Source organism: Sinocyclocheilus grahami, unplaced genomic scaffold (assembly GCF_001515645.1).
Source record: "Sinocyclocheilus grahami isolate Dianchi unplaced genomic scaffold, SAMN03320097.WGS_v1.1 scaffold62.1, whole genome shotgun sequence".
NCBI lineage: Eukaryota > Metazoa > Chordata > Actinopteri > Cypriniformes > Cyprinidae > Sinocyclocheilus > Sinocyclocheilus grahami.
The window spans coordinates 1,709,176-1,736,528 of NW_015505241.1; the positions used below are offsets into that span (position 1 = coordinate 1,709,176).

The 27,353-nt window shown below is 36.7% G+C and overlaps 2 protein-coding genes and 1 long non-coding RNA gene across 3 annotated transcripts; 1 reads left to right on the top strand and 2 right to left on the bottom strand.

Moving 5' to 3' along the window:
* Positions 1–371: 371 nt before the first annotated feature.
* Positions 372–1,590, bottom strand: LOC107584740 (fibroblast growth factor 19-like). Its single transcript, XM_016271457.1, has 2 exons — positions 1,323–1,590; positions 372–523 (listed from the first exon to the last, which is right to left on the bottom strand). Exons 1-2 carry the CDS (start codon positions 1,522–1,524, stop codon positions 372–374), a joined length of 354 nt encoding a protein of 117 aa, XP_016126943.1. The 5' UTR covers positions 1,525–1,590.
* Positions 1,591–2,596: 1,006 nt separating this feature from the next.
* LOC107584754 (uncharacterized) lies at positions 2,597–27,104 on the top strand. The gene is made up of 4 exons (XR_001609179.1): positions 2,597–2,781; positions 11,316–11,440; positions 26,668–26,733; positions 26,857–27,104. It is a non-coding gene; the product is annotated as an uncharacterized lncRNA (long non-coding RNA).
* Positions 17,690–20,419, bottom strand: LOC107584753 (fibroblast growth factor 4B-like). Its single transcript, XM_016271474.1, has 3 exons — positions 20,125–20,419; positions 18,862–18,965; positions 17,690–17,866 (listed from the first exon to the last, which is right to left on the bottom strand). Exons 1-3 carry the CDS (start codon positions 20,417–20,419, stop codon positions 17,690–17,692), a joined length of 576 nt encoding a protein of 191 aa, XP_016126960.1.
* Positions 27,105–27,353: the final 249 nt, after the last annotated feature.

Below are 27,353 nucleotides of genomic sequence, written 5' to 3' on the forward strand. Positions count from 1 at the left end.
GTAACTTTCTAGTGATCTTGAAGGCCTTGATGAGCTTGTTCAGGTGTGTTTGATTAGGGTTAGAGCTAAACTCTGCAGGAAAGTGGCTCTCGTGGGCCAGATTTGAGGATCCCTGACATATGGGCTCTGTCCATAATCTTAAGGTTGAGTTTGAATGAGGCTTTATATTACATCAGGGATGGGCAACTTCAGTCCTGCGGGCCACTGTCCTGCAGAGTTTTGCTCCAACCCTAATCAAACTCACCTGCCTGTAACTTTCTAGTGATCTTGAAGGCCTTGATGAGCTTGTTCAGGTGTGTTTGATTAGGGTTGAATATGGTTCTTCAGGTAGATATGATTCTCAATAGAATTGCTAATACAAATAGAGAAGACTATTTTATAAGATTGTGCATTATATTGCGTCTGATTGTCAAACCTACCGATCCATACAGTTTTCTCATTCTGTCCATGCAGAGAAATCGGGAGCTTGCAACACCTTTAATGGCAACACAGCCCGTATCCACCGGTCGTATCTCAACCAAACCTTTAGGAAACAAAAGACGGTTTTTATTGAAGGCAATAAATAAATTTAAAAAAAAATAGTTTGCGCTGAAATTAAAAGCTCTAAACTCTTCATTTAAACATTATTGGTCGGAAAATGTCTCACAGAGACGGGTTTGACATAAACAGGGTTATAGAAATAGAAGATGCTCGTCAACTTAATTTAACTTCCAGTCGCAATTCTAGGCATAGCGCATGTTGCAGAATAATATAATGATGCATGAAATCCACAAGTGAGGTAGTGAGTCAAAATAATAATAATAACTATAATAATAATAGTGCAATTCATAGAAAAGGTGACTTAAGTTCAACCTTTCTGAATTTTTTTATATATATATATATAAAGTTTAAAGTGGTGTAACTGCAGATTGTAGGCTAATAAATAAAAAAGTCGAATTGAAAATCTGAAAATCAGTTAAAAGACAGGTAGTTTTTATAAGCGTGCATTAGGCTATTATATCTTTAAAAATAAAATACAATATTATTAATCTTTTCAGAACGAAAACCATCAATCAGAAAGAACATAATGATTCAATTGTGCACCCACGTGCTTTTTTACTTGATGGTTACGCCACTTGACATTTTTTGTGGTATAGGCTTAGCCTATATGTTTAATACATATATTTGAAATCAATATAGATTTCAAAAATACACTTCTAAGAAATCGACACGTTTTTTCAGTATTTTAAAAGATGTTCCCTCTTTATCATCTCGGACATCCTTATGTGTCATTGACCCATATACGTGAAGCGCTGAGATAACATGACATGACTGTCACTTACTGTCCGAACTTTGCATGTACGATCCGCTTATTTCCCCATCTGGGTTTATTTGCAGATGTAAACCGTGTCTGGCTGCATACAGATGTCGGAGCCGGACTGCTTCTCCCCAGTCATTTGCCAAATGTGGACCAGAGTCAGGCAACGGGACGCTCTCCACGCCTATGCTACTTCCACAAACAGTGACAAAGAGTAAGAGGAGCATTATTAACTTTTCTCTGTAGTAATTATAGGCTGTCTTGTTCCGATATGAATCCTGCACTCTCTTTCTCCTTTGTATTGCTCTGTTTTGGCGCAAGCTCTGCAGCTGGCCTTTAAATTGTCCTCTTATCAGATCAATCGATAAGCATTTCCCCTTTTTGGCAGTTCTGAGAACAGGGTAACACACCCCCGCTGGACATCCAACAGACGATGAAGACAGAATAAATTATCAAATGTTATCCTGTTATTGTTTTATTATAATGCATCTGTCATGCATACTCCGATTAACTTAACCATTTTCTCTCAGAGAGGCATTTCGAGGAGTCAGTGTGTTTGCGCTGAAATTAAAAGCTCTAAACTCTTCATTTAAACATTATTGGTCGGAAAATGTCTCACAGAGACGGGTTTGACATAAACAGGGTTATAGAAATAGAAGATGCTCGTCAACTTAATTTAACTTCCAGTCGCAATTCTAGGCATAGCGCATGTTGCAGAATAATATAATGATGCATGAAATCCACAAGTGAGGTAGTGAGTCAAAATAATAATAATAACTATAATAATAATAGTGCAATTCATAGAAAAGGTGACTTAAGTTCAACCTTTCTGAATTTTTTTATATATATATATATAAAGTTTAAAGTGGTGTAACTGCAGATTGTAGGCTAATAAATAAAAAAGTCGAATTGAAAATCTGAAAATCAGTTAAAAGACAGGTAGTTTTTATAAGCGTGCATTAGGCTATTATATCTTTAAAAATAAAATACAATATTATTAATCTTTTCAGAACGAAAACCATCAATCAGAAAGAACATAATGATTCAATTGTGCACCCACGTGCTTTTTTACTTGATGGTTACGCCACTTGACATTTTTTGTGGTATAGGCTTAGCCTATATGTTTAATACATATATTTGAAATCAATATAGATTTCAAAAATACACTTCTAAGAAATCGACACGTTTTTTCAGTATTTTAAAAGATGTTCCCTCTTTATCATCTCGGACATCCTTATGTGTCATTGACCCATATACGTGAAGCGCTGAGATAACATGACATGACTGTCACTTACTGTCCGAACTTTGCATGTACGATCCGCTTATTTCCCCATCTGGGTTTATTTGCAGATGTAAACCGTGTCTGGCTGCATACAGATGTCGGAGCCGGACTGCTTCTCCCCAGTCATTTGCCAAATGTGGACCAGAGTCAGGCAACGGGACGCTCTCCACGCCTATGCTACTTCCACAAACAGTGACAAAGAGTAAGAGGAGCATTATTAACTTTTCTCTGTAGTAATTATAGGCTGTCTTGTTCCGATATGAATCCTGCACTCTCTTTCTCCTTTGTATTGCTCTGTTTTGGCGCAAGCTCTGCAGCTGGCCTTTAAATTGTCCTCTTATCAGATCAATCGATAAGCATTTCCCCTTTTTGGCAGTTCTGAGAACAGGGTAACACACCCCCGCTGGACATCCAACAGACGATGAAGACAGAATAAATTATCAAATGTTATCCTGTTATTGTTTTATTATAATGCATCTGTCATGCATACTCCGATTAACTTAACCATTTTCTCTCAGAGAGGCATTTCGAGGAGTCAGTGTCAGTCGAAGTGCAAAAATGATCATTCATATTATCGTGTTACATTGTTCCACATCCATGTAAGAAAGTTGAGAACTATGAATGAATCATTCTAAAAAAAAATAAAAAAAATAAAAATTCTGATGAACTGGATCAAATATTAATAATATGTTGGGGGGGGGGGAAGCTCACTTTTAAGATGTTACAAAATAGGATGCCAGATTACTCATGCCAGCTAGCATTTCTTTTTTTCTCTCTCTCTCTCTCTCTCTCAATAATTTCATTCAGTTTTTTTTTTGTTTTTTTTTTAAAGATTTTTTTGCGTTTTGAAGATTGCATTTGCATTTTTAATGTAGGCTATTCTTGAATAATTCGAAAGGGGGGAAATAAATATTCACCCATATTAATTCGCCAAAATCCCTGTGAATCTGTTTAATTTAACATGCGCACTCTGGAGTAGACTTAACCTACTATAACACATTTGCTCTGTTTTGTTTATTTATTTTTTGCGTATTGTGTCTATTTTGTGAATTGCTGAGGCCGCTGGATTTACACGGAAGTTAAAGAGTAATTTTGAGTAAATATTCCCATTTATGTAAATGTTGAAAATGACCTATGTGCTTTTCATTGTAGACATGAGGTTGATCTTGCATTAAAAAAAATTGCGTTTTATCTTAATCAACGTTCTTAGTTAGCCTATATAAGTCTTTACAGATATGTGGTAATATATACCTGTGCAATATATTCTCACCAGACAGCCTTTGCAGGGTTCTTGCAATTCCACTTCCCTGCAGTGATCGCTAGATAGCGCTCTGTAATCGCCGCACTTTGGCAATTTTGATGCTCCATAAGATTTTTGAACTCGAATGACTCATTACGAAGAAGATTCAAATAAACGACATGTACTGAATGAAAAATATTCCCATTTATGTAAATGTTGAAAATGACCTATGTGCTTGTCATTGTAGACATGAGGTTGATCTTGCATTAAAAAAAAATGCGTTTTATCTTAATCAACGTTCTTAGTTAGCCTATATAAGTCTTTACAGATATGTGGTAATATATCCCTGTGCAATATATTCTCACCAGACAGCCTTTGCAGGGTTCTTGCAATTCCACTTCCCTGCAGTGATCGCTAGATAGCGCTCTGTAATCGCCGCACTTTGGCAATTTTGATGCTCCATAAGATTTTTGAACTCGAATGACTCATTACGAAGAAGATTCAAATAAACGACATGTACTGAATGAAAAGGCATTCTTGATGATAATTTTTTTTTTACTTTTAATTTATAGTCAGTTAAGAAGATCCATCAATATTATTATACTTATACATATATTATACATAAACATTCCCAAGTGTTTACTCATTTAAATTATGGATAATATATATCTTAAAACAGGTCATATCAAGCAAAACCTAAACAAACCAGTTAATATCATACAAAACGTAAGAAATTAAATGAGAAATGAACGAATGGTTCATTCGTTCTGCTAAGTCACCAAGTTACCCTTAGAGTTTCCATCATTATCTCATCATTTGTGTGACATTCATGTATTCATTATTATAAGTATTCAGTGATGCCACATCACTTTGAAAGCTTGGCTTTGTGCTGTTTGTCAAAAATGTGCAGAGGACGTGATGTAAGTCTGAATGCTGGCCTATGCTGTCATTCAGTTTGCTCCTAAAAAAATTCTGGTGCCTCTGAACAAAAACATTATAGTAATTGCAGAGGAAATCTCTAATTCACACACCAGTCCCAGCTCATTCATTGGTCAGTCTATATTATCTAATAATCACATTCATTCATGAAATATGCCATTTCGAGCCAAACCCACTGGGCTGTGCAAGAAAATTATGTATAATTGATTATGTAATGCAGACCCAGTAGATCAAAGGTCCTTGTCTGGATATATTTTGTAATACTTCCACATTGCCTCTTGATGAACTCTGTTCTGAACAAGCAAACAAGGGACGTTAAATCATGACAGAAGTATTGTATAGAATATGATAACCTTTAAAGAGAGGCATGGGAACATGTTATTTTTGTGTCTTTCCTTCACAAATGTGCTGAGTTGTGCATTTTGAGCTACCTGGGGAGATCCCCTGTTAAGCAAACAAGGATAATCAGATGTAGTGTTTACTTTTGGGTCAATGCTGCTTTATGACGCACATAAGAGTAAAATACATATTGCCAGTGGTTTGCACAGTTTGACCTCCTTCATTTCAGATGCCCCCTTTATTGAAATGAAAGCTCACCTAGAATGTAACGGGTCTAATGACAAGTGAAACTTGTCATAAATTCCCATACCAATCTGGATTACATAATCAGAATTGTATTTTTTATTAGATTATATTGTTTTAAAATGTGCCGGTTCAGTTACATTTTTATTAATGATATGGTTACTTAATATTCACAAACAGCCAATGAATTATTCATAATTCATTGATTCTCCCCAATTAATCTGTTTTATGTTTAAAAACTTTCTTTGTTTGGGAAGTCTTCCAGTTTTAACTAGTCAGGCAGCTATACTTAGACAGAAAATTGAGAGATCACACAACATAAACAAATAAAATGTTTCATTTTTGAAAGGGTTTTATTTTGATTCTTTTTATATTTAAAATGATTTCTTTTGATTTAACACTTTTTAGGATTTTATTAATGATTATTTTCATCTTGTTGGATGTTTTGCATCTTGTTTTTTTTTTATATCTTTATGGTTTAAGATTGCCTTATTCAAAAATGATAGGTCAAAAGTAATCTAAAAGTAATTTGTGTCAATAATGGACTACGATTTGTACATAATCTACCCAAAAGTATAGTTTATATACATTCAAGCGGTGCTTTTGACATGTTCTGTGGAATAATATTTTTTACTGAGAAAATTTATGAATATATAAGAACTCTTACGTGTTCTTATATAAGTGTTCAAATGTCTTTAAAACTACTACAATACATTGTCAAATTGTTTAAAATTATTGTGGAAAAAACAGTGTTATGTGTAAATATGTTATAAAGGCAACATTTTGGGATCATCACTATTTAACTTAATTTTAATCATAATTTTCCATGAGAGATATTTAATTATTTTGTATTACTTCAGAGTGATAGAGGCAAAACTGTGTTGCCACTGCAAGTTCAACCCCCTCTTATGATGCCAAGTTTCACTAATTTGTTAAGTCGTACATTTGAACTGTTTCAAATGTTTAAGCAATGGATTTATGTGATGAATACCCATTGGTGTCTGAACAACACAAAAACACAAAAGATTGTGATTTGTCAGTTTTCAGCTCAATAGTCTCAACAAAAACTTATAGGTCAGGTAAAATATAGTATCTGAATTTTCAAATAGTTTCAAATTGATATCTGTTAGTTGAACAATGCATATTTGTTTCATGTATCATGACAGTTTCAGTATAGTAAGAAGCAATTCTATTTTTGAGGCCACTACAACTGCACACAATTTACTCATGTGTTGCCCTCTTGTGGAAACCTCAAAGATTTGCTTCAAGTGTGATATGCAGAACAGACTTGCAAAGTCATATCAACAAAACTGGTTCATGTAGCCTTTTATATGTCTATCCTTAGTTTCCTTAATAATCCAGAGGATGTTTTGCAATTAATTCCAGTGTTAGATTACACGCTTGAGTTCTTTATGGACATAGGGTTGGATGAGGTGGTTTTGTTTATGTTGGGGAAACACAGGCTTGATTAAACCTCTGAAGTATTTGTGTGTCGGTGCTGCATGCAGGTAGTCACTATTCGCTTTGAAGCCCTCAAAAAAATAGTTTCAAATTGATATCTGTTAGTTGAACAATGCATATTTGTTTCATGTATCATGACAGTTTCAGTATAGTAAGAAACAATTCTATTTTTGAGGCCACTACAACTGCACACAATTTACTCATGTGTTGCCCTCTTGTGGAAACCTCAAAGATTTGCTTCAAGTGTGATATGCAGAACAGACTTGCAAAGTCATATCAACAAAACTGGTTCATGTAGCCTTTTATATGTCTATCCTTAGTTTCCTTAATAATCCAGGGGATGTTTTGCAATTAATTCCAGTGTTAGATTACACGCTTGAGTTCTTTATGGACATAGGGTTGGATGAGGTGGTTTTGTTTATGTTGGGGAAACACAGGCTTGATTAAACCTCTGAAGTATTTGTGTGTCGGTGCTGCATGCAGGTAGTCACTATTCGCTTTGAAGCCCTCAAATTGTGTTTTGACTAGGTGCCTCTTTTTCCATGTTGTGCCAACATGACCCACTTTGTTGGTGTTACTTTAATTAAAGCCACGTGAAATCCTCCGCTCTTGTTCTGTACAAAGGTCTGGGCCTTTAAAGCTATAAAGATCAGGGAGCTTAACTGTGTTTTTTTTCAGTTTATCTTAGCTGCAAATAATGGTTCATACACTGAAACACACACACACAAAGATTTTTATGAGTTGTAAATAAAACAAAGATACTGGAGTATGTTTTACAAGAAAATACTATTTAACTCTTTCTACCTAAAAAAATCGTTTAAATAGATAGTTCATGCAAAAATGAAAATTCTGTCTTTATTACTCTTTCTAAAGTTGTTCCAAATCTGTATGAGTTTCTTTCTTCTGTTAAACATGACGATATTTTGAAGAATGTTACCAAACAGCTGCTAGTCCCCATTGACTTCCATAGTACGGGAAAAAAATACTAAGGGAGTCAAAGGGAACCAGAAACTGTTTGGTTAGCTATATTCTTCTAAATAACTTACTTTGCACTCTACAGAAGAAATGTAAGCCCGTACAAGTTGATTGAATAAAAAAAAAAATGTATGGAAACTTGTCGCCCTAAAAAAGTTGATTTTGTCTTGTTGAAAAAACAAGACGTTTCAAGTTCTTTACATTGAAAAGTGTTAGTTCATTGAACTATCTGTTACAATAACTAAAATGTACCCGTTAAGGTAACTCAAAACATTAAATTGCACTAAAGTGAACTTTTAGTAGACCAAATTGCATTTTTAATATAACCTATTTAATTGGTTTAATTTGACTGATTTCTCTGCTGCACAATAGTTACAGCTGCACAATAAACAACAAACAACTTTCTTTTAAAATTCTGATTATTTTAATTCATTTTACAAAATCCATTTAACACATTTTTAGTAACTTAGGTATGTTGAGATTTTGTCTAATAAAACAGAGAAAATGTATGTGTGTAATGTATTGCTCATTAATCAAGATGCAAGGCATAAGGCATAAGTTTTCTAAACCGTCCTTCCCAAGATCACCCTCTGAGATGATTCCTTACAGGGGCTAGATGGAGGAGAAAGACAGGGGATGCTGTGCAACATCTTCACTTTCATGGGTTCCAACTGGAAGGTTTTGGTGTGAGTCCTCGTTTTCAGAAGCCTGGACATGAAGGAAATTAATAAAACAAATTTTAAATAAAAACTATGTTATGACCCCTTTAGTTTACATCATTTATAACAACAACAACAAATCAGCAATACTTGCAAAGCAAGCTTTGAAGAACTTCATGAAGTTCTTCAAAGGAGGGTGATCAGGTATTACAGGAATCCCTCTAATGGCAACACACTTCATGTCAGTGAGGCGACGAGGCTGTGCGCAAGACGGAACGGAACACTCACCCCCCTAATCCTCACTCCCATCCGGGTCACGGCACCAATGTACACTCGCCTGCTCCGAGTGGGTCTCCGGCGTGGGAGGCGGGCGCACTAACAAGGATGCTAAAGACTGCAGACATTCAAGCCGTTCAATGGAGTGAGGAAACTCATGTAAATCGTACACCTAACTCAAAAAATGCATTACTACATAAAAAAATTTAATTTTTATGTTTAGTGCACTTAATTAATTTGGGTTAAAACAATTTCAGGGATAACAGTTTAGAACAATTTGAGGTTGAGTAAATGATGACAGACTTTTAATTTTTGGGTGAAAATCGTGGTCTCCCATGGTTTTAAAATCGTTTAAGAATGGAAAAAATCGTCTAGTGTGCAGCCAGCCTTAGAATAATTTTTTTAAATCCCTTTTAAGTCCATGTATTGTTGATTTAAACCCTCCTGAAACTAACATGCTGCTGTGAAGAACAAATGATGTTACATTAAGCTTTCTCTAACAAAACATATTCAACAAATTCTTGAAAAAAAGATGTCCCACACCCAAAGCACTGCTTAGATCCAATGAAGAACCTTCATTTCTGAGCTTTCATATAAAGCCTGTATATTCCCAGACAGGAGCGACTTGATTCAAGTTCAAGTTCCCTTGGGAAAGGTGAGAATCTGCAGGTTTCATGGAGTTTCAGGGCTTCCCCTCAGTGCTAGAAGATGCGGAATAGAAAGTGACTGGCAGGTTCCCTCCTCCCCCCTCGACATGCTGGCCAGCCGGCCCCATGATTACAGGGTAAGAGTCGGAGTCATTTCCCCTCTGCTTAAGCCCCAGCATACACCTCTAAACATGGTGGAAGTGCAAGGGGGTTAGGATGTTGTTCGCAGCTGTTTGAAGTGCCTTGTCTTTATGGGCAAACATCTGGAGTATCCCAAACAGACAACTTACAGCTGGCCCTACAAAGAGGGCACAAGGCACAAACACCCTATCTAAATACAACTCTCAGGCAGACTGCCTCAGGCATCCGAGTCCCTGTACTCTCCCTCTGCAGCAACATGCAAAAACAAACCGCAAGTGCTGATATTTACATGTGCAGAAAAATGCACTGATAACGATTACACATTATTTATGTTTATAATTATAAATTTTCAATGGAAAGATATGTTTTATCTTTTATTAAGTACTGTATCCCTGTGGGTTCTCTGTTGAAAAGCTTCTGTTTAGGTATGTTTGATAGCAGGTGTGTGTTGGTATAACAGTGATTGTGGAATCTACGGATTCGCTGTCAGTGGATGATGGAGCAGATGCATTCATGTGGTTGCTTGTGGCTCCAACCAGGTGCGGGAATTTGAATTCATCTGATTTGCTTCATCACTTATTTGCTTCTCCCAGCCCATCCTCCAGCTGCTTGTTTCACTTTAGCCATTTTGTATGTGCTGTTTATGCATTCGGCAGATGCCTTTATCAGAAGTGACTTTACAGTGCAATAAATGTATATGTTTTCATCATTTATCTATATACCATTGAAAAGTTTGAGGTCAGTAAGATTTTTTTCTAAATATTTTTTTCAGCAAGGGTGCATTAAATTGTTTAAAAGTGACAGTAAATACATGATATGTGACCCTGGAGCACAAAACCAGTCATAAGTAGCACAGGGATATTTGTAGCAATAGCCAACAATACATTGTATGGGTCAAATTTATAGATGTTTCTTTTATGCCAAAAATCATTAGGATATTAAATAAAGATCATGTTGCATGAAGATATTTTGTAAATTTCCTACCGTAAATTTATCAAAACGTAATTTTTGATTAGTAATATGCATTGCTAACAACTTCGTTTGGACAACTTTAAAGGCGATTATCTTGAAAGAGCATGATTTTTTTTCACCCTCAGATTCCAGAATTTCAAATAGTTGTATCTCGGCCAAATATTGTTCTATCCTAACAAACCAATGGGAAACTTATTTATTCAGCTTTCATATGATGTATAAAACTCATTTTCAAAAAATTGACCCTTATGACTGTTTTATGGTCCAAGGTCACATATGACAAAAGATTTCTATGAATGCTGTTAATTTTAACTTTTTATTCATCAAATAATCCTAAGGAAATGTGTTGCTAGCAAAAAAAAAGGGGAATAATAGGGAAAATTCACCATGTATTTGTTATTGATTATCTGAATGTCTGTCCATCCGTCCGTCTGTCTGTCCATTTCAAAGATTTTTTTAAGGAACTTTATACTTTTATTCAGCAAGGATGCATTAAATTTATCAGAGTTACAGTAAAGACACGTATAATGTTACAAAATATTTGTATTTTAAATAAATGCTGAAAACCATTATTTCAAATTGTAATAATATTTCACAATGTTACTTTTTACTAAATATATAATCATAAGCTAAGATCTTATGTTTAAAATACACTGACCATAAGAAACATTGAAAAACAATCTTACCAACCACAAACTTTTGAATGGGAGTGTATTTGTCTGTGATTGACTGTATTGTTAGACATGTATTGCCTGAGGTCATGTAATTTGTTATTTGTAACATAAGTGGTTTTGACTTGCCCCTGAAGAGCTCTACATGTGTCACAGCCTCTCTGTTCCTACAGAAGGATGGGCCATACGCATGACCACAGACAATGCCAAAGTAGCCAAAGTGTCTCATTCCACCTTCCTCCTCTGCTTCCTTCTCCTCCCTTCAGCTTAAAGCCACCACCTGGCTGCCAGAGCATCAGTAAGTGAATTACTCTCAATATACTTTCTGTTAGCGAACACATTGTTGTGAGCTGTTAGGCCATTGGCCCGTCTTGTGAAGTCTTTGTGCTCTTGAGAACTTGAAAGGCCTGTTATGATATAAAGACAGTTTTGGGCCAAACAACTTAATGGAGAAGAAGCACTTGAGAGGTGGATGGATGTTTATTTGGTTGACAGACAATGAAACTGACGCAGATAGGCGGTGAAGAGAACCTATTTTTAGGAGGGCCTTTACAACCCTCATACATGGCAGACTAAGTTTATTGGAGCAAAAAGTTGTCATTCTTCTGGGCAATGATAGGGCTCCATTTAGCCCCAGCTCATGTCCAGGAATACATGTGTATTAAGTGACCACACCTGTCTCACTTCGCCTGTCCTGCTTTAAAGTGATAGGTTTATTTGAATATACTGAGTGCAGAGTGTGTATTGTAAAGTAAAGATCAATGGCATGACGTCAAATTTATTCAAAAATACTTTACACATGCAATTTACACGTACAGTGTCTTGAATATACCTCTTCGATTATGAGCATGCTTTTAATTTCTGAATTAAATTAACTAAATCAATTTTGGTGTTTTTGAAGGGATATAAAGTGAAAAAGATGAACTGTTCTTATATCATAATTATATATATATATATATATATAGTTTCATTAAATAAAGTTTTTGTCCACAAAATCAAAGTCATATATAGTGCGGCCAACATAAAAAAAAATGTATGATATAATATAAGATAATCTGAATTTTTATGACAAGTCACAGTTAATTCAGGTATAAAATGTCATGTGGATCCACCTCCCAAATAGGTATGATATATATAAATTAATAATTCATTATATTTCTATAAATACTTTTTTACCTGAAAAATAGATGTTTTTTGAAAATAATAATACATATGTATGCACATGTATTCAAGGTGTAAGGAAAGTTATGTTAATGGTTTTTACTTGATGGTTAGACCACATGACATTTTTTAAGTAATTAAATGTAAGCATGTTATAAATGTTTTTTTTAACTATAAGAAACCAACCTGAATTCCAACTTGAATTTGGAATGCATTTTAATTTTAATTTTCTGTTTTTTGTTTGTTTGTTTACTATCGTGGACTTTTTTGCCACCCTCACCTGTTGAATGTGAATAAGTGAATAAGTAAGTATCGTTTTAGCTGTTCAAAATAAAATTAAATAAATAAACAAACAAATAAATAAGTGATAGATCAAAGTTTATACAGTAGTTACAGATAAAAGACAACTAAATGGATGTTTGGGTGGATGCGGATTGTCCTTTGTCATTCATGTCTCCTTTTGTTATCCTACACTTACATGGAAATGCATAACTCTTTTTGCATAAAATGTCAGTTTGTGGATTGTACTAAAGAAAGACAATAGCATTGGCAGTTGATCTAGAGTTAAAGCCAATCGTGGCCTCACAAGGACCAGTATGACATATCTGCTCATTAGTCAGCACACAGAAAAAGGAAGGGCCCACACCACTTTAAACGGGGTCCCCTTTCATGGAACCGCGTGCCTGGAAGGGCTGCAGTGGAGTCCTCCTCTGGAAAAATTCACAGAATTTGAAAGAGAGGTTTCCACTCCCAGGAGTGACCGCTTGGCTTTGTGGATGGCAAAACCACCCAATCTGTAAACTGGGCCTTGGCAAGTTAAATAGCAGTAGAGTGTCTTGGCAGTGCTGTCCTTGTAGAAATATCAAGCACAGCACTCCAGGCGGGCCCGCATAGTCTAGTGACACAAGTCTGTGAGCGTATTTTTAGCTTCACCAGGGAAAGGCCCCTTTCTATAGATATGCTGGGAGATATTCTAGTTTTACGTGTTTTGTGCCATCACAGCTGTCGGTTTCATTGAACCTTCATGTGCTTTTGTAGGAAGAATTAAAAACACTCAGACCAGTATGATTGACATATTTATTAACTTCCATTTAAGTTAGGGTATCATCATGTGCACAGCACATACATCACGATATTTAACAAGACCTGTATAAAACTACAGACAGTATTTGGTAAAACAGGATTCAGAGCGCACTACTACAGGACTCAGCCGTCAGCCCATTTACTAGAGCTCTGCCATGGATGCAAACAACTGTATGGGAAGGGAACTGACAGAGAAATGGTATATGGTTTATTTTAATACACCACATATATCCCTGTTCATAAACACATCAAAACGCTGTATTGAAAGACGAGGATGTTCCGTTTTCACTAATCTCAGGCTACTAGGTCATGCCTGTTGATATTGCATTTTTTTTTTGGTTAAACAAATCAAGACCAATGCTTTGTGTCAGGTCTACATTGTAATGAGGGTCAGGGACAATTTGCCTTCAGTGGCCATTGGGTCTATTGTAAACAACATCCACACTGATGCAAATCATGTCCATTTGGAAAGAGGTTTGGCACAGCTGTGTATTAATAATTCATTATATTTCTATAAATACTTTTTTACCTGAAAAATAGATGTTTTTTGAAAATAATAATACATATGTATGCACATGTATTCAAGGTGTAAGGAAAGTTATGTTAATGGTTTTTACTTGATGGTTAGACCACATGACATTTTTTAAGTAATTAAATTTAAGCATGTTATAAATGTTTTTTTTTAACTATAAGAAACCAACCTGAATTCCAACTTGAATTTGGAATGCATTTTAATTTTCTGTTTTTTGTTTGTTTGTTTACTATCGTGGACTTTTTTGCCACCCTCACCTGTTGAATGTGAATAAGTGAATAAGTAAGTATCGTTTTAGCTGTTCAAAATAAAATTAAATAAATAAACAAACAAATAAATAAGTGATAGATCAAAGTTTATACAGTAGTTACAGATAAAAGACAACTAAATGGATGTTTGGGTGGATGCGGATTGTCCTTTGTCATTCATGTCTCCTTTTGTTATCCTACACTTACATGGAAATGCATAACTCTTTTTGCATAAAATGTCAGTTTGTGGATTGTACTAAAGAAAGACAATAGCATTGGCAGTTGATCTAGAGTTAAAGCCAATCGTGGCCTCACAAAGACCAGTATGACATATCTGCTCATTAGTCAGCACACAGAAAAAGGAAGGGCCCACACCACTTTAAACGGGGTCCCCTTTCATGGAACCGCATGCCTGGAAGGGCTGCAGTGGAGTCCTCCTCTGGAAAAATTCACAGAATTTGAAAGAGAGGTTTCCACTCCCAGGAGTGACCGCTTGGCTTTGTGGATGGCAAAACCACCCAATCTGTAAACTGGGCCTTGGCAAGTTAAATAGCAGTAGAGTGTCTTGGCAGTGCTGTCCTTGTAGAAATATCAAGCACAGCACTCCAGGCGGGCCCGCATAGTCTAGTGACACAAGTCTGTGAGCGTATTTTTAGCTTCACCAGGGAAAGGCCCCTTTCTATAGTTATGCTGGGAGATATTCTAGTTTTACGTGTTTTGTGCCATCACAGCTGTCGGTTTCATTGAACCTTCATGTGCTTTTGTAGGAAGAATTAAAAACACTCAGACCAGTATGATTGACATATTTATTAACTTCCATTTAAGTTAGGGTATCATCATGTGCACAGCACATACATCACGATATTTAACAAGACCTGTATAAAACTACAGACAGTATTTGGTAAAACAGGATTCAGAGCGCACTACTACAGGACTCAGACATCAGCCCATTTACTAGAGCTCTGCCATGGATGCAAACAACTGTATGGGAAGGGAACTGACAGAGAAATGGTATATGGTTTATTTTAATACACCACATATATCCCTGTTCATAAACACATCAAAACGCTGTATTGAAAGACGAGGATGTTCCGTTTTCACTAATCTCAGGCTACTAGGTCATGCCTGTTGATATTGCATTTTTTTTTGGTTAAACAAATCAAGACCAATGCTTTGTGTCAGGTCTACATTGTAATGAGGGTCAGGGACAATTTGCCTTCAGTGGCCATTGGGTCTATTGTAAACAACATCCACACTGATGCAAATCATGTCCATTTGGAAAGAGGTTTGGCACAGCTGTGTAAAAGAGAAACACGGACAACCCTCCCTCCTCCAGCATTAGCTCAGGTAGCTCAGAGTCATCAAGTGAAACTAATTGATGTGCACATCCAGGCAGGGCATGGTAAGAAACAAATGGCAAATTTGGACATGTAACGGCTGAAATACCATGGCTTTAAATAAAACCATGTGAATGTGTTTATGCTTATGAGGCCAATCGGTCAGTTTAGCTTCAAAATTGTCTCTTAATGCTTTCTTTAAAACTTCTTGAAGCCCATCCATTTTCACTTTAGTTTACACTCCGGTACATTAGTTTCTTTCAATTAAGTGTACCTGCAGGCCATTTCGATGAAAATAAGGAATGCTTTTTTAAAGATAATCTCTCGAATATGTGTTTTTAAAGGTTCAAGATGGAAAGCTTGTTTATCCCTGCATGAATGCATCATATCTTAATATTTATTTTACTAGCATTTACCTAGTAATTTACCATGTTTAAAGCAGCTTCTCAGTTTTGCACCATATTGCATTTACAAAATATATAAAGAAAAATATAGGGTTACTGGTTGAGCATATAGTATATTCTAACAGCCTTTCTTTAAAACTTCTTGAAGCCCATCCATTTTCACTTTAGTTTACACTCATTAGGAGTACATTAGTTTCTTTCAATCAAGTGTACCTGCAGGCCATTTCGATGAAAATAAGGAATGCTTTTTTAAAGATAATCTCTCGAATATGTGTTTTTAAAGGTTCAAGATGGAAAGCTTGTTTATCCCTGCATGAATGCATCATATCTTAATATTTATTTTACTAGCATTTACCTAGTAATTTACCATGTTTAAAGCAGCTTCTCAGTTTTGCACCATATTGCATTTACAAAATATATAAAGAAAAATATAGGGTTACTGGTTGAGCATATAGTATATTCTAACAGCTGTCTGCAAATATTTCCAACATGATTATCCTTTCTAAAAGTAAATCGCAGGGTAAAGATAGCTGAAACGTGACAAGGCGCAACTAGGACGCAATGGCCGCCAGAACTTCACAGAGTAGCAGTAGCCTCAGAAGTCTCAGAAGAGCAACTTAGAACTAAACATTCTATGTCAGCTGATTTTCAAAGTAGGAAACTGTCAGTTGGAAACTGCATGAGGTAGAAAACGACAAAAAAAGTGGGCAATACGCCTCCTGGAAACTCCTAACCCTAACCCTAACCTAACCCTAACTAAAAAAATTGTTTTTACCTTAACTCTTCGTTCACTTAAACACAACACTGTCATTTCTTTGTTTCCGTGTTACCACCATAGAAAAATACTGATCTTTAACATGACTGATTTCCCCCCAGACACCCAGCAAAGACTGACTTGGACTTGGCTTTGTACAGTATGTCTCTTTAAAGGGGCTCAGGGTACAGTATCTGCATTGCAATGCCTTTGAATTTTTTTAATTCGTGTCTGTATGTTAAAGAAGCTACTTCTCTCTATCCAGAGCCTTAGAAATGTGACAAAGATTGACTGCAGATAAGTTCAAAGTTCAACCCCCCGGCAGAGCTAAAAACAGATTTGAAGGGGTAGAACTTCAGTAAGCTAGAGTAAGCCGATACTGCTTCAGTTAGATCTGAGCTCCGCACAAAGGAGCTCAGACATTGGACAATTGCTCCAGTGCTAATACTATGGGGGTTGATACACCTTAACGATAGGAGGCTTGACCTAAGACTTACATATTCTTTCCAACGAAGGACAAATGGACCTTATTCAGCGTAGACGCCATATTTAATTTTTAAAACGGGGCTGCGACGGATAGTGTTTCTCTCGGTGTTGATCGTTCAGCAGACGCAAAATTTTAATGCGTCTTTCCAAAACCTTCCCAATGGCTGTACACCGTTTGTTCTGAAAATTACAAACCTTGTTTTCAATCTCGAGGAAATAAATATGGCGTCTACACTGACTAGGGCTACCTCTCCAAAACAGTTGCTTTAGAACAACACAAACAGTGCAAAAAAATTTACATTGTAGGAATTTCACTTGTATATGAACACGTGGTAGCAGCAATGAGGATAAATTAACAAATAAAAAATAAATTAATTGTTGTCTTCCACCTCGGAAAGAAGACGTTGTGATGAATATAAAACCAACAGATATAAATAGTCTACTATTTACATACATGACACGATACACTTAACCTCACATGTAGCCTAACTTCTGTAGAAAGTGCATCGTCGTTCCGCCACCTTGCGCCCCTCCAAATGAGCTCAAATTCTCGGCAAGAAATGTGTCACCGTCATGGATGTCGATACTCTGTTTCCTTTTTTTGTTTTGCCAGTCTTACTTAGTCCGATGAACATCCCGGGATGTGCCTGCGATTCGTACGCATTGTAATTATTTGCAAGGAGCTTTTCTCTGAACTTGCATTCATCTGTGAACTGCATCTACAATAAAAAAAGAACATAGAAATTATTATTTTCGCATTCATCTGTGAACAGCATCTACAATAAAAAACGACATAGCAATTATTATTTCCATTGACATTTCTCATCGGCGTTTTGATTAAACAATAAAGCGACGTTCTTTTACAGCAAGGAATTTTATGGAGCAAACCGAACAAACGGTTTACCATATTTTATCATCTACAGCAAAGAGACAGCTTTGATCTGTCTTCATGACTGTTTTGCAAGGGACAACCAAAGTTCTACAATAAAAAAAGAACATAGAAATTATTATTTTCGCATTCATCTGTGCACAGCATCTACAATAAAAAACGACATAGCAATTATTATTTCCATTGACATTTCTCATCGGCGTTTTGATTAAACAATAAAGCGACGTTCTTTTACAGCAAGGAATTTTATGGAGCAAACCGAACAAACGGTTTATCATATTTTATCATCTACAGCAAAGAGACAGCTTTGATCTGTCTTCATGACTGTTTTGCAAGGGACAACCAAAGTTGATAGATCCATATGGCTTGGCCTGACTGGTTTAAAATGACATCTATCATCAAGTTACGCGATTTCTGGGTCATAGAAACGTGTAGGTGTTTTGGGGGTCTATGTGAAGAAATCGGAGAGGGTAGCAGTATGGTGTTTGGGTGGTCCTCTTTGGCCAGTTCATCTTTACTCTGACTGGGAAGGACAGTAGGTGCATGTGTTGGCTGGCAATGCTAAGAATGGAATGCGTAGTCCGAATGATCTACTGCGCTACCGTTCCTGGGTTTGTCCGTCCCACAGTGAAAACACCACTAGGCACTGGAAGCACGCCACAACTGAGTTCAACAATGTAACGCTGTCGGAGACTGTGCGACGGGGAGGGGGAGGTCGGTGGTGAGGCCGTTAGGGGATACATCTCAAGTACAGGGTGATATGTCATCGTGCTCTGATAAGAACATCCACGGGCGGAAACCCGTTGTAAATCATTTCATACTCACAGATCCGAAAAGCTTCCCTTTGCTGTTCATGGCCACGAATAGCCCGCTCCGGACGCCAAACAGTGTCACAACTCCCCTCTCCACCGGAGATATCTCAAGAAGACCTGAAACACACAACAAAGAAAATAAATGACCTTGTTTGGCTTATATCTTTAGCCCTGTCTGGCAACTCCCAACCATGACTGCCTTTCTAAAAATTGTACGTGTTTACGTTTAAGTTGCCAGAGCATCCTTTTGGAAGGAAATGACACTTTCCGCCTCTTCAAATTTCCCAAACGTAATATCGCATCTATTCTTTCTCTGTAAAACCACTAAGATGTATTTTTAAATTACTTCTGCTTTATTTTAAACCACGTCTTTCCCCAATGATTTGATTGACACGTGTCAGAAAAAGAACATTTCTATTATCCAATCCTTGACCACTTTAGAAGGGTCTAAGGAAAACTTAGTAGGCCTAATAAAGTTTGTAACAATGTTTCTCATTTAATGATCAAATAACTACTGTTTGTTTAGTCTGTGATAAATGTTGACAAACATAACCAGTACTTCTTGGGTTTGTTTTTAGAAACTTATGAAGTGCGTCAACACAGATGTTTAGAGCGCCTGTTATACATTGCATTTGCCTTGAATTGACATTAGGTTGAAATTCTTAAAGATATGGTCTCGGAAATATTTTGTTTTAGCTTAATGTCAAAAGAAGACATTTTAAATTCCAAAACTATTTAAGCTGTAGTTCTTTAGAAAACCATCTGTACTGGTGTGTAATAGACTGAACATTCTCTAAAGAAGCCTGAAAGTCTGAACCAAAGAATCACTGAAGAACCTTTATTGTTTTAATAAAGAAGGGCTAATCTAGCGTAAAGAATGAGTTTAAAAGTTTAAACTTTAGGCTTGGGATTTTGGCCCGGTTCCTGCCCTGCTCTGGTTACGGATACCTGTTGCGTGCGTAACGCAGGATGCCTGATGCTGGTGCGCTACCACACCTGATGACTTGATTCGGAAAATGTAAATCGAAGCGCTACAGCATGCTTTGTTCATGTTATCAAACATGGCACAATGTTGAATTCGTGTAACTTAAAGTTTTATTACAATTATTTTTACTGAATTACAGCCACTGCGCGTTATTATTATTTTTTTTTATTTTTTTTTTTTACTTAATTCTGTAAGCTAATTCTTTTTCGTAATTCAATTTCATTTGGCTGACCGTTTCAAATCCAACAGCCGATCTAGCATGCATAAGTACAAATAACAGATGAAACTTACTGTAACGGTTTTCGTTGTGCACGCCGGTAATTCTACCGTCCGGTAATACTTGGAGATGAAACCCGATGCCAACATTGCAGTAGAGACGTCGCAGTCGTTTAATGCCCGTGAGATAATCACTGTCCCGGCTGATATCTCTTTTTTCCCCGGGGATTCTGGCTAGAGAACGCGAGTAGAGGGTCTCCCAGCGTCGCTCCACGGGTCCGTTCTGCCCACCGGGCAGCGGAGCGCAGCGCGCTGAGCTTGTCATAAGTCCTAAGACCAGTATTGGTAATAGGGCCGAATGGACACTCATCCTTCTGAGCGGTACGTGAGCGTTTGAAAGAGTTGAAGACACCAAACTACCGTCTTTCTCTGTATTTGTGTCTGCAGCCAAAAAGACGCACAAAGCGGCTTACTCACAGACAGAGCTACGGTCAACCCTAGTGAGCGGCATGAAGTCGCGCTCAGTGGGTTTCCTCTCAAGACACTACACTTCAGACTGGTGTTCAAGCTGTTTTGTTTTCACACAAAAGTTGGAAAATGTTGACCGTCAGTTCTAGCCTCGCTCAGCCATGCTACTTTCCCCTTGCCGACGATATTTATATCTGCAGCGAAATTACATCACACACTACCTAGTGCATGACGGAGAAGTCTTCTGCGCCACTCTGAGCACACTGAATCCTTATAATGTGCGCACGTCCATGCCGTGGGCAGTGAGACTACTGCGCGCGTGTGTGCGCGCGTGCGAGTGAGGAGGCAAACGTCATAACCGATCCCTTACAATAAAACAACTTTTCGTTAACTTTGACAGTGCAATGCCGTTGCCTATGGGAATAATGTCTTTATCAGTCTCAAATCTGCGGCCGAATGATTTTCAACGCAAGTCATTCTTAGAAGCTGTTAATGGTCATCTTCGCTTTGATGCGCCTATTCTAAATAAGTTGTCTTAACTACCTTCAATAATATAAGAGTGTGTTATAAAGTGACAAATGATGGTAGCCTACTACTTTTTTTTGCAGAATGCAGCGATAATGATCCTTTGCTATGGTCTTCTGCAACTATAGGCTATCTCTTTTCGCAAAAGTTGGAAAGTGCCATAGCTTTTTGTCGTTACTGAAAATTATTTTTAAGATATAATCTTTCATATAAAATACGTGGAATTGAGTTTAGTGTAGGATATGAGCTTTGCAAAACCCCCCAACAATTTATATATTGTTGAGTCTTTGTGTGGGCTTCCTTTATAATCGGACAGAAATAAAATAATTGATGTATGGGAGGATGTATCGGAAATCGCAACGTTAACAGACTGCAGTGTCAGGCAGGAGACCGTTCTATAACTGAACAATAACAGGAAAAAAAACAAAAGTCGAATTCGAACGAATTGCAAATACAAATTCAAGAAAAAGCGGCCCTTTTCCGCGAAAGAACAATACGGTGGAAAAAGAAAATAAGGAAATGGGATGCGTAATGACATAAATTGTTATGAAAATGACACACGGACGTGGATGTGCAAACGTAATTGCTGAATTCTGTAAAGGAGCTTTTGCACATCCCTCTGACAGCGTAAAGACTGCTAGATAATTCAGCCTGACAGTGCTGGAGCTGACCTCTTATACGAGAGTCTAGTTGTGAATGTTGTGCGTCAGAGCATTGTGGGGGAGAGCGTGTAAACCGCTGGACACATCACACTGTGAGTCAAGCTTTCTCCGCGGCCCCGCGCTCCCTGCTGCTAGTGTAGAGGATGCGACGTAAAACGGAAAGACCATGGGGGATGGTCAAAACACTTATCAACATAAAAGTAAGACACCTACTTGAAACCTCAAAAGATTGTAATTTGCGTTACTATTGATAGAGGCTTTCGTAAGGATAGTACGTGAAAATAATTCCGCCCGGAATGAACACCTCTTTAACGCACCGACTGCTCGGGCTGAATGAATACCCGAGGGTGTATTTACTATATTGGAGCAAATTACGCAGAGGGCTTAATTACACATCCGTTTATAGGAGAAGGACTCTTTTATGTTCTGTTGTTTACGAACAAACAAGTTCCTCTTCGAGGTAAATCTGCGTGTTCACGATACAGTGGCGTACAAAAGTATTTGGATACTTTTACCACACGTGGTATAAGTGAATATGTTCGCGTTACATAAAATAGCAAAACAAAAACAAAGTTTACATTTCAAATAATTAAACAATTTAATGTTTAAAATGAATTAAGACAGGTGTTTGATAATTTGATAAACTACCTGTTTGGTAGCTACTTGGTTCGAAATATTTAACTCTAAAATCATTTATTTGCAGGTATTTTGTTATTTATTATTTATTTAACTGTTTTATTTTAATGTTATTTTATTTATTTATTTTCATTTATTTATTTGTACACATTTTGACTTTGATGCACATTATTTCTGCGTAAAATTAACAATATTAGGAATAAACTATGATGAGAGAAAAAAAACAAATGTACACTCAAATGTATTTGTTAGTAGATGTAAGTGGTAAAATGCCCAAAACTTAAAGGCCTATTTATAATTTATTTAATTTAACTATTTTATTTTATTTATTTGTTTTCATTTATTTATTTTTACACATTTTGACTTTGATGCACAAAAAATTAACAATATTAGGAATAAACTATGATGAAAGAAAAAAAACAAATGTGTACACAAATGTATTTGTTAGTAGATGTAAGTGGTAAAATGCCTAAAACTTAAAGGCCTATTTATAATTTTTATTTAATTTTTAACTATTTCATTTTAATATTATTTTATTTATTTGTTTTCATTTATTTATTTTTACACATTTTGACTTTGATGCACATTATTTCTGCATAAAATTAACAATATTAGGAATAAACTATAATGAAAGAAAAAAAAACAAATGTACACTCAAATGTATTTGTTTTTTGATGAAGTGGTAAAATGTCCAAAACTTCATTAATTAAACAAGATAGGCCTGTTGATTTAAAAGTATATGGGCCGATATCTGGCACTGATTTGTTTATACAAATCATCATGGCAAACAAACAAAAAGTTCCCTCACCATAACTCTTGCTTGCCCCGCCTTTGTTTCGCATGACAACGTTTCCTCCAGACAGAGCACTCTCATCTCTTAAACTTCAAAAAGGAGAGTTGAATACCTTCTAGACACAGAGCCTGTTACCCAAATTGCTTAACCTGTATCTAGGCGATCCCATCCGAGCTCCGATGGTTCACTAAATTTTGCTTGCTGATGGGGGTCTTCTGCACACAGGAATGGGTCGTTTGTCAAGCGGTTCATTTGATCTAAGCATGTATGGCTGGTTTTATATACATGTTGGCTGCACAGACACTGATCATACAGACTTGTTTGACCCATTTGGATACCCAAATCGAAAAGGCGTGTGATGCTTTATAGCCACTGCTGAATTATAATGACAAAAACTCAAACGGTCTTTACAAGTGTTTTATATTTAGACCCACACACCATGCACGCATTCATAATTTAGTCTGCTGCTGACCGATAATGAACGCTTTATATAAATGAAAGTCATTGTGTTCCTTTTTAAACCGAGTGCTTGCCGTTGATATAGAACTAGCAACAAACAAATGATACACATTTCAACTAGTCTAGTCTCTTACAAGCTGTAGCCCTATCAACTTTCTGAATGCAAGCAGAGGAATGAAGTGAATTTAATAATAACAGGGCGCTCAGCCGCTCTCCATGGTGCTGCAGTCGCGCTCAACCGCTTCAGATCAGCCTCTCAAATGTGTGTGGAAATGAGAAGATTTTGTTCAGTCAAACAGTTTAAAAAGGTTGGGGTTAAAACAAAGAGATGTTTTTAGATTTTTTTTTTATAATAGTGGCGTGAGAAACTGACTTGTGCTGTTTGTAATATGTGAGATTAATTTGTTGCAGTGCTCTAGGATTTGATCAATCAAGCACAATTATTTGAACTGAGTTCTCACAGTAATACAGTGATATTATTATAGTGTGCTGGATTTACTGAGCAAGTGGCCTGTAACTCCTCTAATATATATTCAAAAGTGAATCACTTTTACCGCTCTTTAATTGTAGCACACCTCAAAAAAACGTATTGCCAAGCCTATATCAAACACAGAAGTGACAACCCGCCCTTCAAATTCTACATTTATTGCGAGGACAACACTAAGAAACCTTTGATAACGTTCTGTGATTGCACCGAAACTGGACAGAAGTCAGTGCTTCCCTCTATAGGACACTTTTGGAAACACAGTGACAGAAGAATCTGCTAACTTAGACTGCTGGGAGTGCATTAACCTTCCTGCCATCGTGTTCAGTGTTGGGGAAAGTTACTTTTAAAAGTAATGCGTTACAATATTGCGTTACTCCATAAAAAAAGTAACATTACGTTACTTAGTTACTTTTTATGGAAAGTAATGCGTTGCGTTACTTTTGCGTTACTTTTTAAATCTGGACAGGGCTTGCTTGTTTGTTTTTAAAATAAAAAAGTTATATTTTTGGCAAATATATAAAAGCCTTTTCACACCAAAAGTGAAATGAATAAGCCTCAGGCTGAAGGGAAAGTACATTTGATTTAAATTTCAACACTTCAGCAATAAAAAAAAGACACGAATGTTTGTCTAGAGAGTAATTTTTGCTTATTAGTACGGTTGAACTGGATCATCGAAGGTCGTATTATATTAAGTATTATATAGTATTATAAGTATTATATAGTATTATATAAGTTCTATATTCATTTGTAAATTAAAAAGTAATGCGTTACTTTACTAGTTACTTGAAAAAAGTAATCTGATTACGTAACTCGCGTTACTTGTAATGCGTTACCCCCAACACCGATCGTGTTAGTGTGACTAATTCAAATAGGATTTATTTTGCCCAGACAATTAGGCCTAGGCTACTGTAAAGTTTACAAATAGCTTAACACTCAGCCGATTCTGTGTCATTTTATCTAATAACCTAACAGCATTAATAAATGTATCGTATCACTTAAAAAACAGTCAAGCTGGAAGCAATATGGTGTGATGTTAGTGCAGAGGTCAGCAACTCTACAAGGTCCACAAAGATGGCCAGTAGGAGGCCTGTCTGTACGAACAAAGACCCCTCAGGCTCCGCTGGGTCAATACTTGAGGAATTCCTGACGATACCAATTAGATGGGCACGAGGAGCAGCCCTTTCAGGCCCTCGGCCGGAGAAGAATGAGACTGAATCGCAGTGATTTTAATTGGAGCGGTTTTCACTGTAGTGCACGGCTTTAAGTGATTTCTGAGAAAGCACTCGTGGGGTAATTTAATTATCAGTAGATTTAAAAAATATTACAGTCATTTTGGAAATAATATTTATTTATTTATTCATTCTTTCTTTCTTTTTTTTAGCACTTGTACACTTTCTGTTCTCATTCGAAATTACACGTGAGGTGTAATCGCAACATGACCCGACAGCCCGATTTTATGGCCTTATGGGTTTTTCTATTTATTTATTTAATGATTTTTTTGGCAGCAGGGTTAATGAGCGCGTATATGCCCTCGACATGGCGGCAGACGTGTCATTGTTGAAGGCAGGTCATCAGAAGTCGCTCTATCGGGACGCTGAACCTTAACCCCTGGGTCTCTGTTTACTTGTTATATGCCACTGAACTAAAAGGGGCGTCGTGTGCCTGAATAGGTAGTTAGAGCTACGACCAAAGAGCATGAACAACTTTGCACACAGGTTCAGCGAATTTCGTTGGACAGAATGAGTTTTGTAATTCCAGGGGCTTCAAATATTTTTGTAACCCATTTTTTTTTAATCCCAAGGTCTTCTGGCCCTCGGATTTATATTTAAATAAGCAAACAATTGTCACATTTTATTGTACTGTGTATTCTTGAGCTGGCTGTAAACAGTGATCAGTTAGATCAGTGATGCACAAATAAAAAGTGCAATTGTGCTTCTTCTTTTTAAGTGTAAAACTGTGTAAAAGGTTGTTAATGGACGTTTTGATTTCAGAATTTTTAATGAGACTTCATACAACTGTTCTTGGATCCAAATGCATTATTTTTAGAAGAATAAATCTGAATAATGTTACCAATAATTTTGAGAGCAAACCACTTATTTGTATTATCTGTGATAAGTATTGTAAAACTGGTGCTATCATTATTTGCATTGGCCAGAGGGAAGAATGCACTCCTCGGTTTCTGATTAATATGGTGAATATAATATTTGACGTCGAGGAAAGCTTTGATCTCGCCTCCCATGTATTTATGTATATATGAATGGGTATGTGAAAAATAAGCTATCAGGATGGCAAGACAAAGGTTCATTCAAACAGTTCCATTTATCTCGAGTCCGGCATTCCTGTTAAGTAATATTAGAGTTTGGCATTCATAACAAACTATACAACGCGTTACACTTTCTAAGACATATTTTTTTCATCGGGGATTGCCTTGTTTCTCAGATCACAGGCTCTGGTCGTTTAGAAAAAGGAAGAAGAATGTCTCAAGCGACACGGCTTCCCAGGTTCCCCCAGAGATATGCCATTGTGACCGCCAGGAAGCTCTCGAAGCTGCGAAGTATAGAATAACACGTCTTTTTTCTCTCCTATAGATTTCAAAAGCACAGATCTCTGTTCTTGCAAGTAGCCGCTCTTCATGGGAAACACAGGCTGTCACGGTAAGTACGTTTTAAAATAATAATAATAATAAAAAAAATCGTATTTTATGTGAGTATATTTTACAAAGTGGTTGTGTTTTGCTTTTCTCCTATCGATTTTTTTTCTTTTTCTTCTTCTTCTAGATGATGTCACTTGAGGCAGTTAAGGAGAAAGGGGGGATGGTCCCAAGAGGGAGTCCCTTTTTGCTGGACCCCTGAGAGACTTCAATACCTATGCGATCACTATCACAGTTGAGGTGAATATATCTGCAGACATTGCCATTCATTTAGCTGTCTAAGTTTTAATTAAGCTCCACATAATATGTATTATGTAGGCTATTCTAGAAACAGAGAATGCATGTTAGGTGGGAACGAAATAAAAGATCATTGATCATTCACTCTAGTCTTTTATCCAAAATGCCACTGTATCATGTATGCTTAGCAATAAAACAAAAAAAATGAAAAAATCGTATTTTATGTGAGTATATTTTACAAAGTGGTTGTGTTTTGCTTTTCTCCTATCGATTTTTTTCTTTTTCTTCTTCTTCTAGATGATGTCACTTGAGGCAGTTAAGGAGAAAGGGGGGATGGTCCCAAGAGGGAGTCCCTTTTTGCTGGACCCCTGAGAGACTTCAATACCT

Excerpts from the sequence above, each read along its gene's own strand:
- LOC107584740 (XM_016271457.1), bottom strand. The coding sequence starts at position 1,524 with ATGCTCCTCTTACTCTTTGTCACTGTTTGTGGAAGTAGCATAGGCGTG. Across the intron at positions 524-1,322 it reads GTACATGCAAAGTTCGGACA|GTTTGGTTGAGATACGACCG; the intron begins GTAAGTGACAGT and ends TGTTTCCTAAAG.
- LOC107584753 (XM_016271474.1), bottom strand. The coding sequence starts at position 20,419 with ATGAGTGTCCATTCGGCCCTATTACCAATACTGGTCTTAGGACTTATG. Across the intron at positions 18,966-20,124 it reads GCACAACGAAAACCGTTACA|GTCTTCTTGAGATATCTCCG; the intron begins GTAAGTTTCATC and ends TGTGTGTTTCAG. Across the intron at positions 17,867-18,861 it reads AAGGGAAGCTTTTCGGATCT|ATGCAGTTCACAGATGAATG; the intron begins GTGAGTATGAAA and ends TTTTTATTGTAG.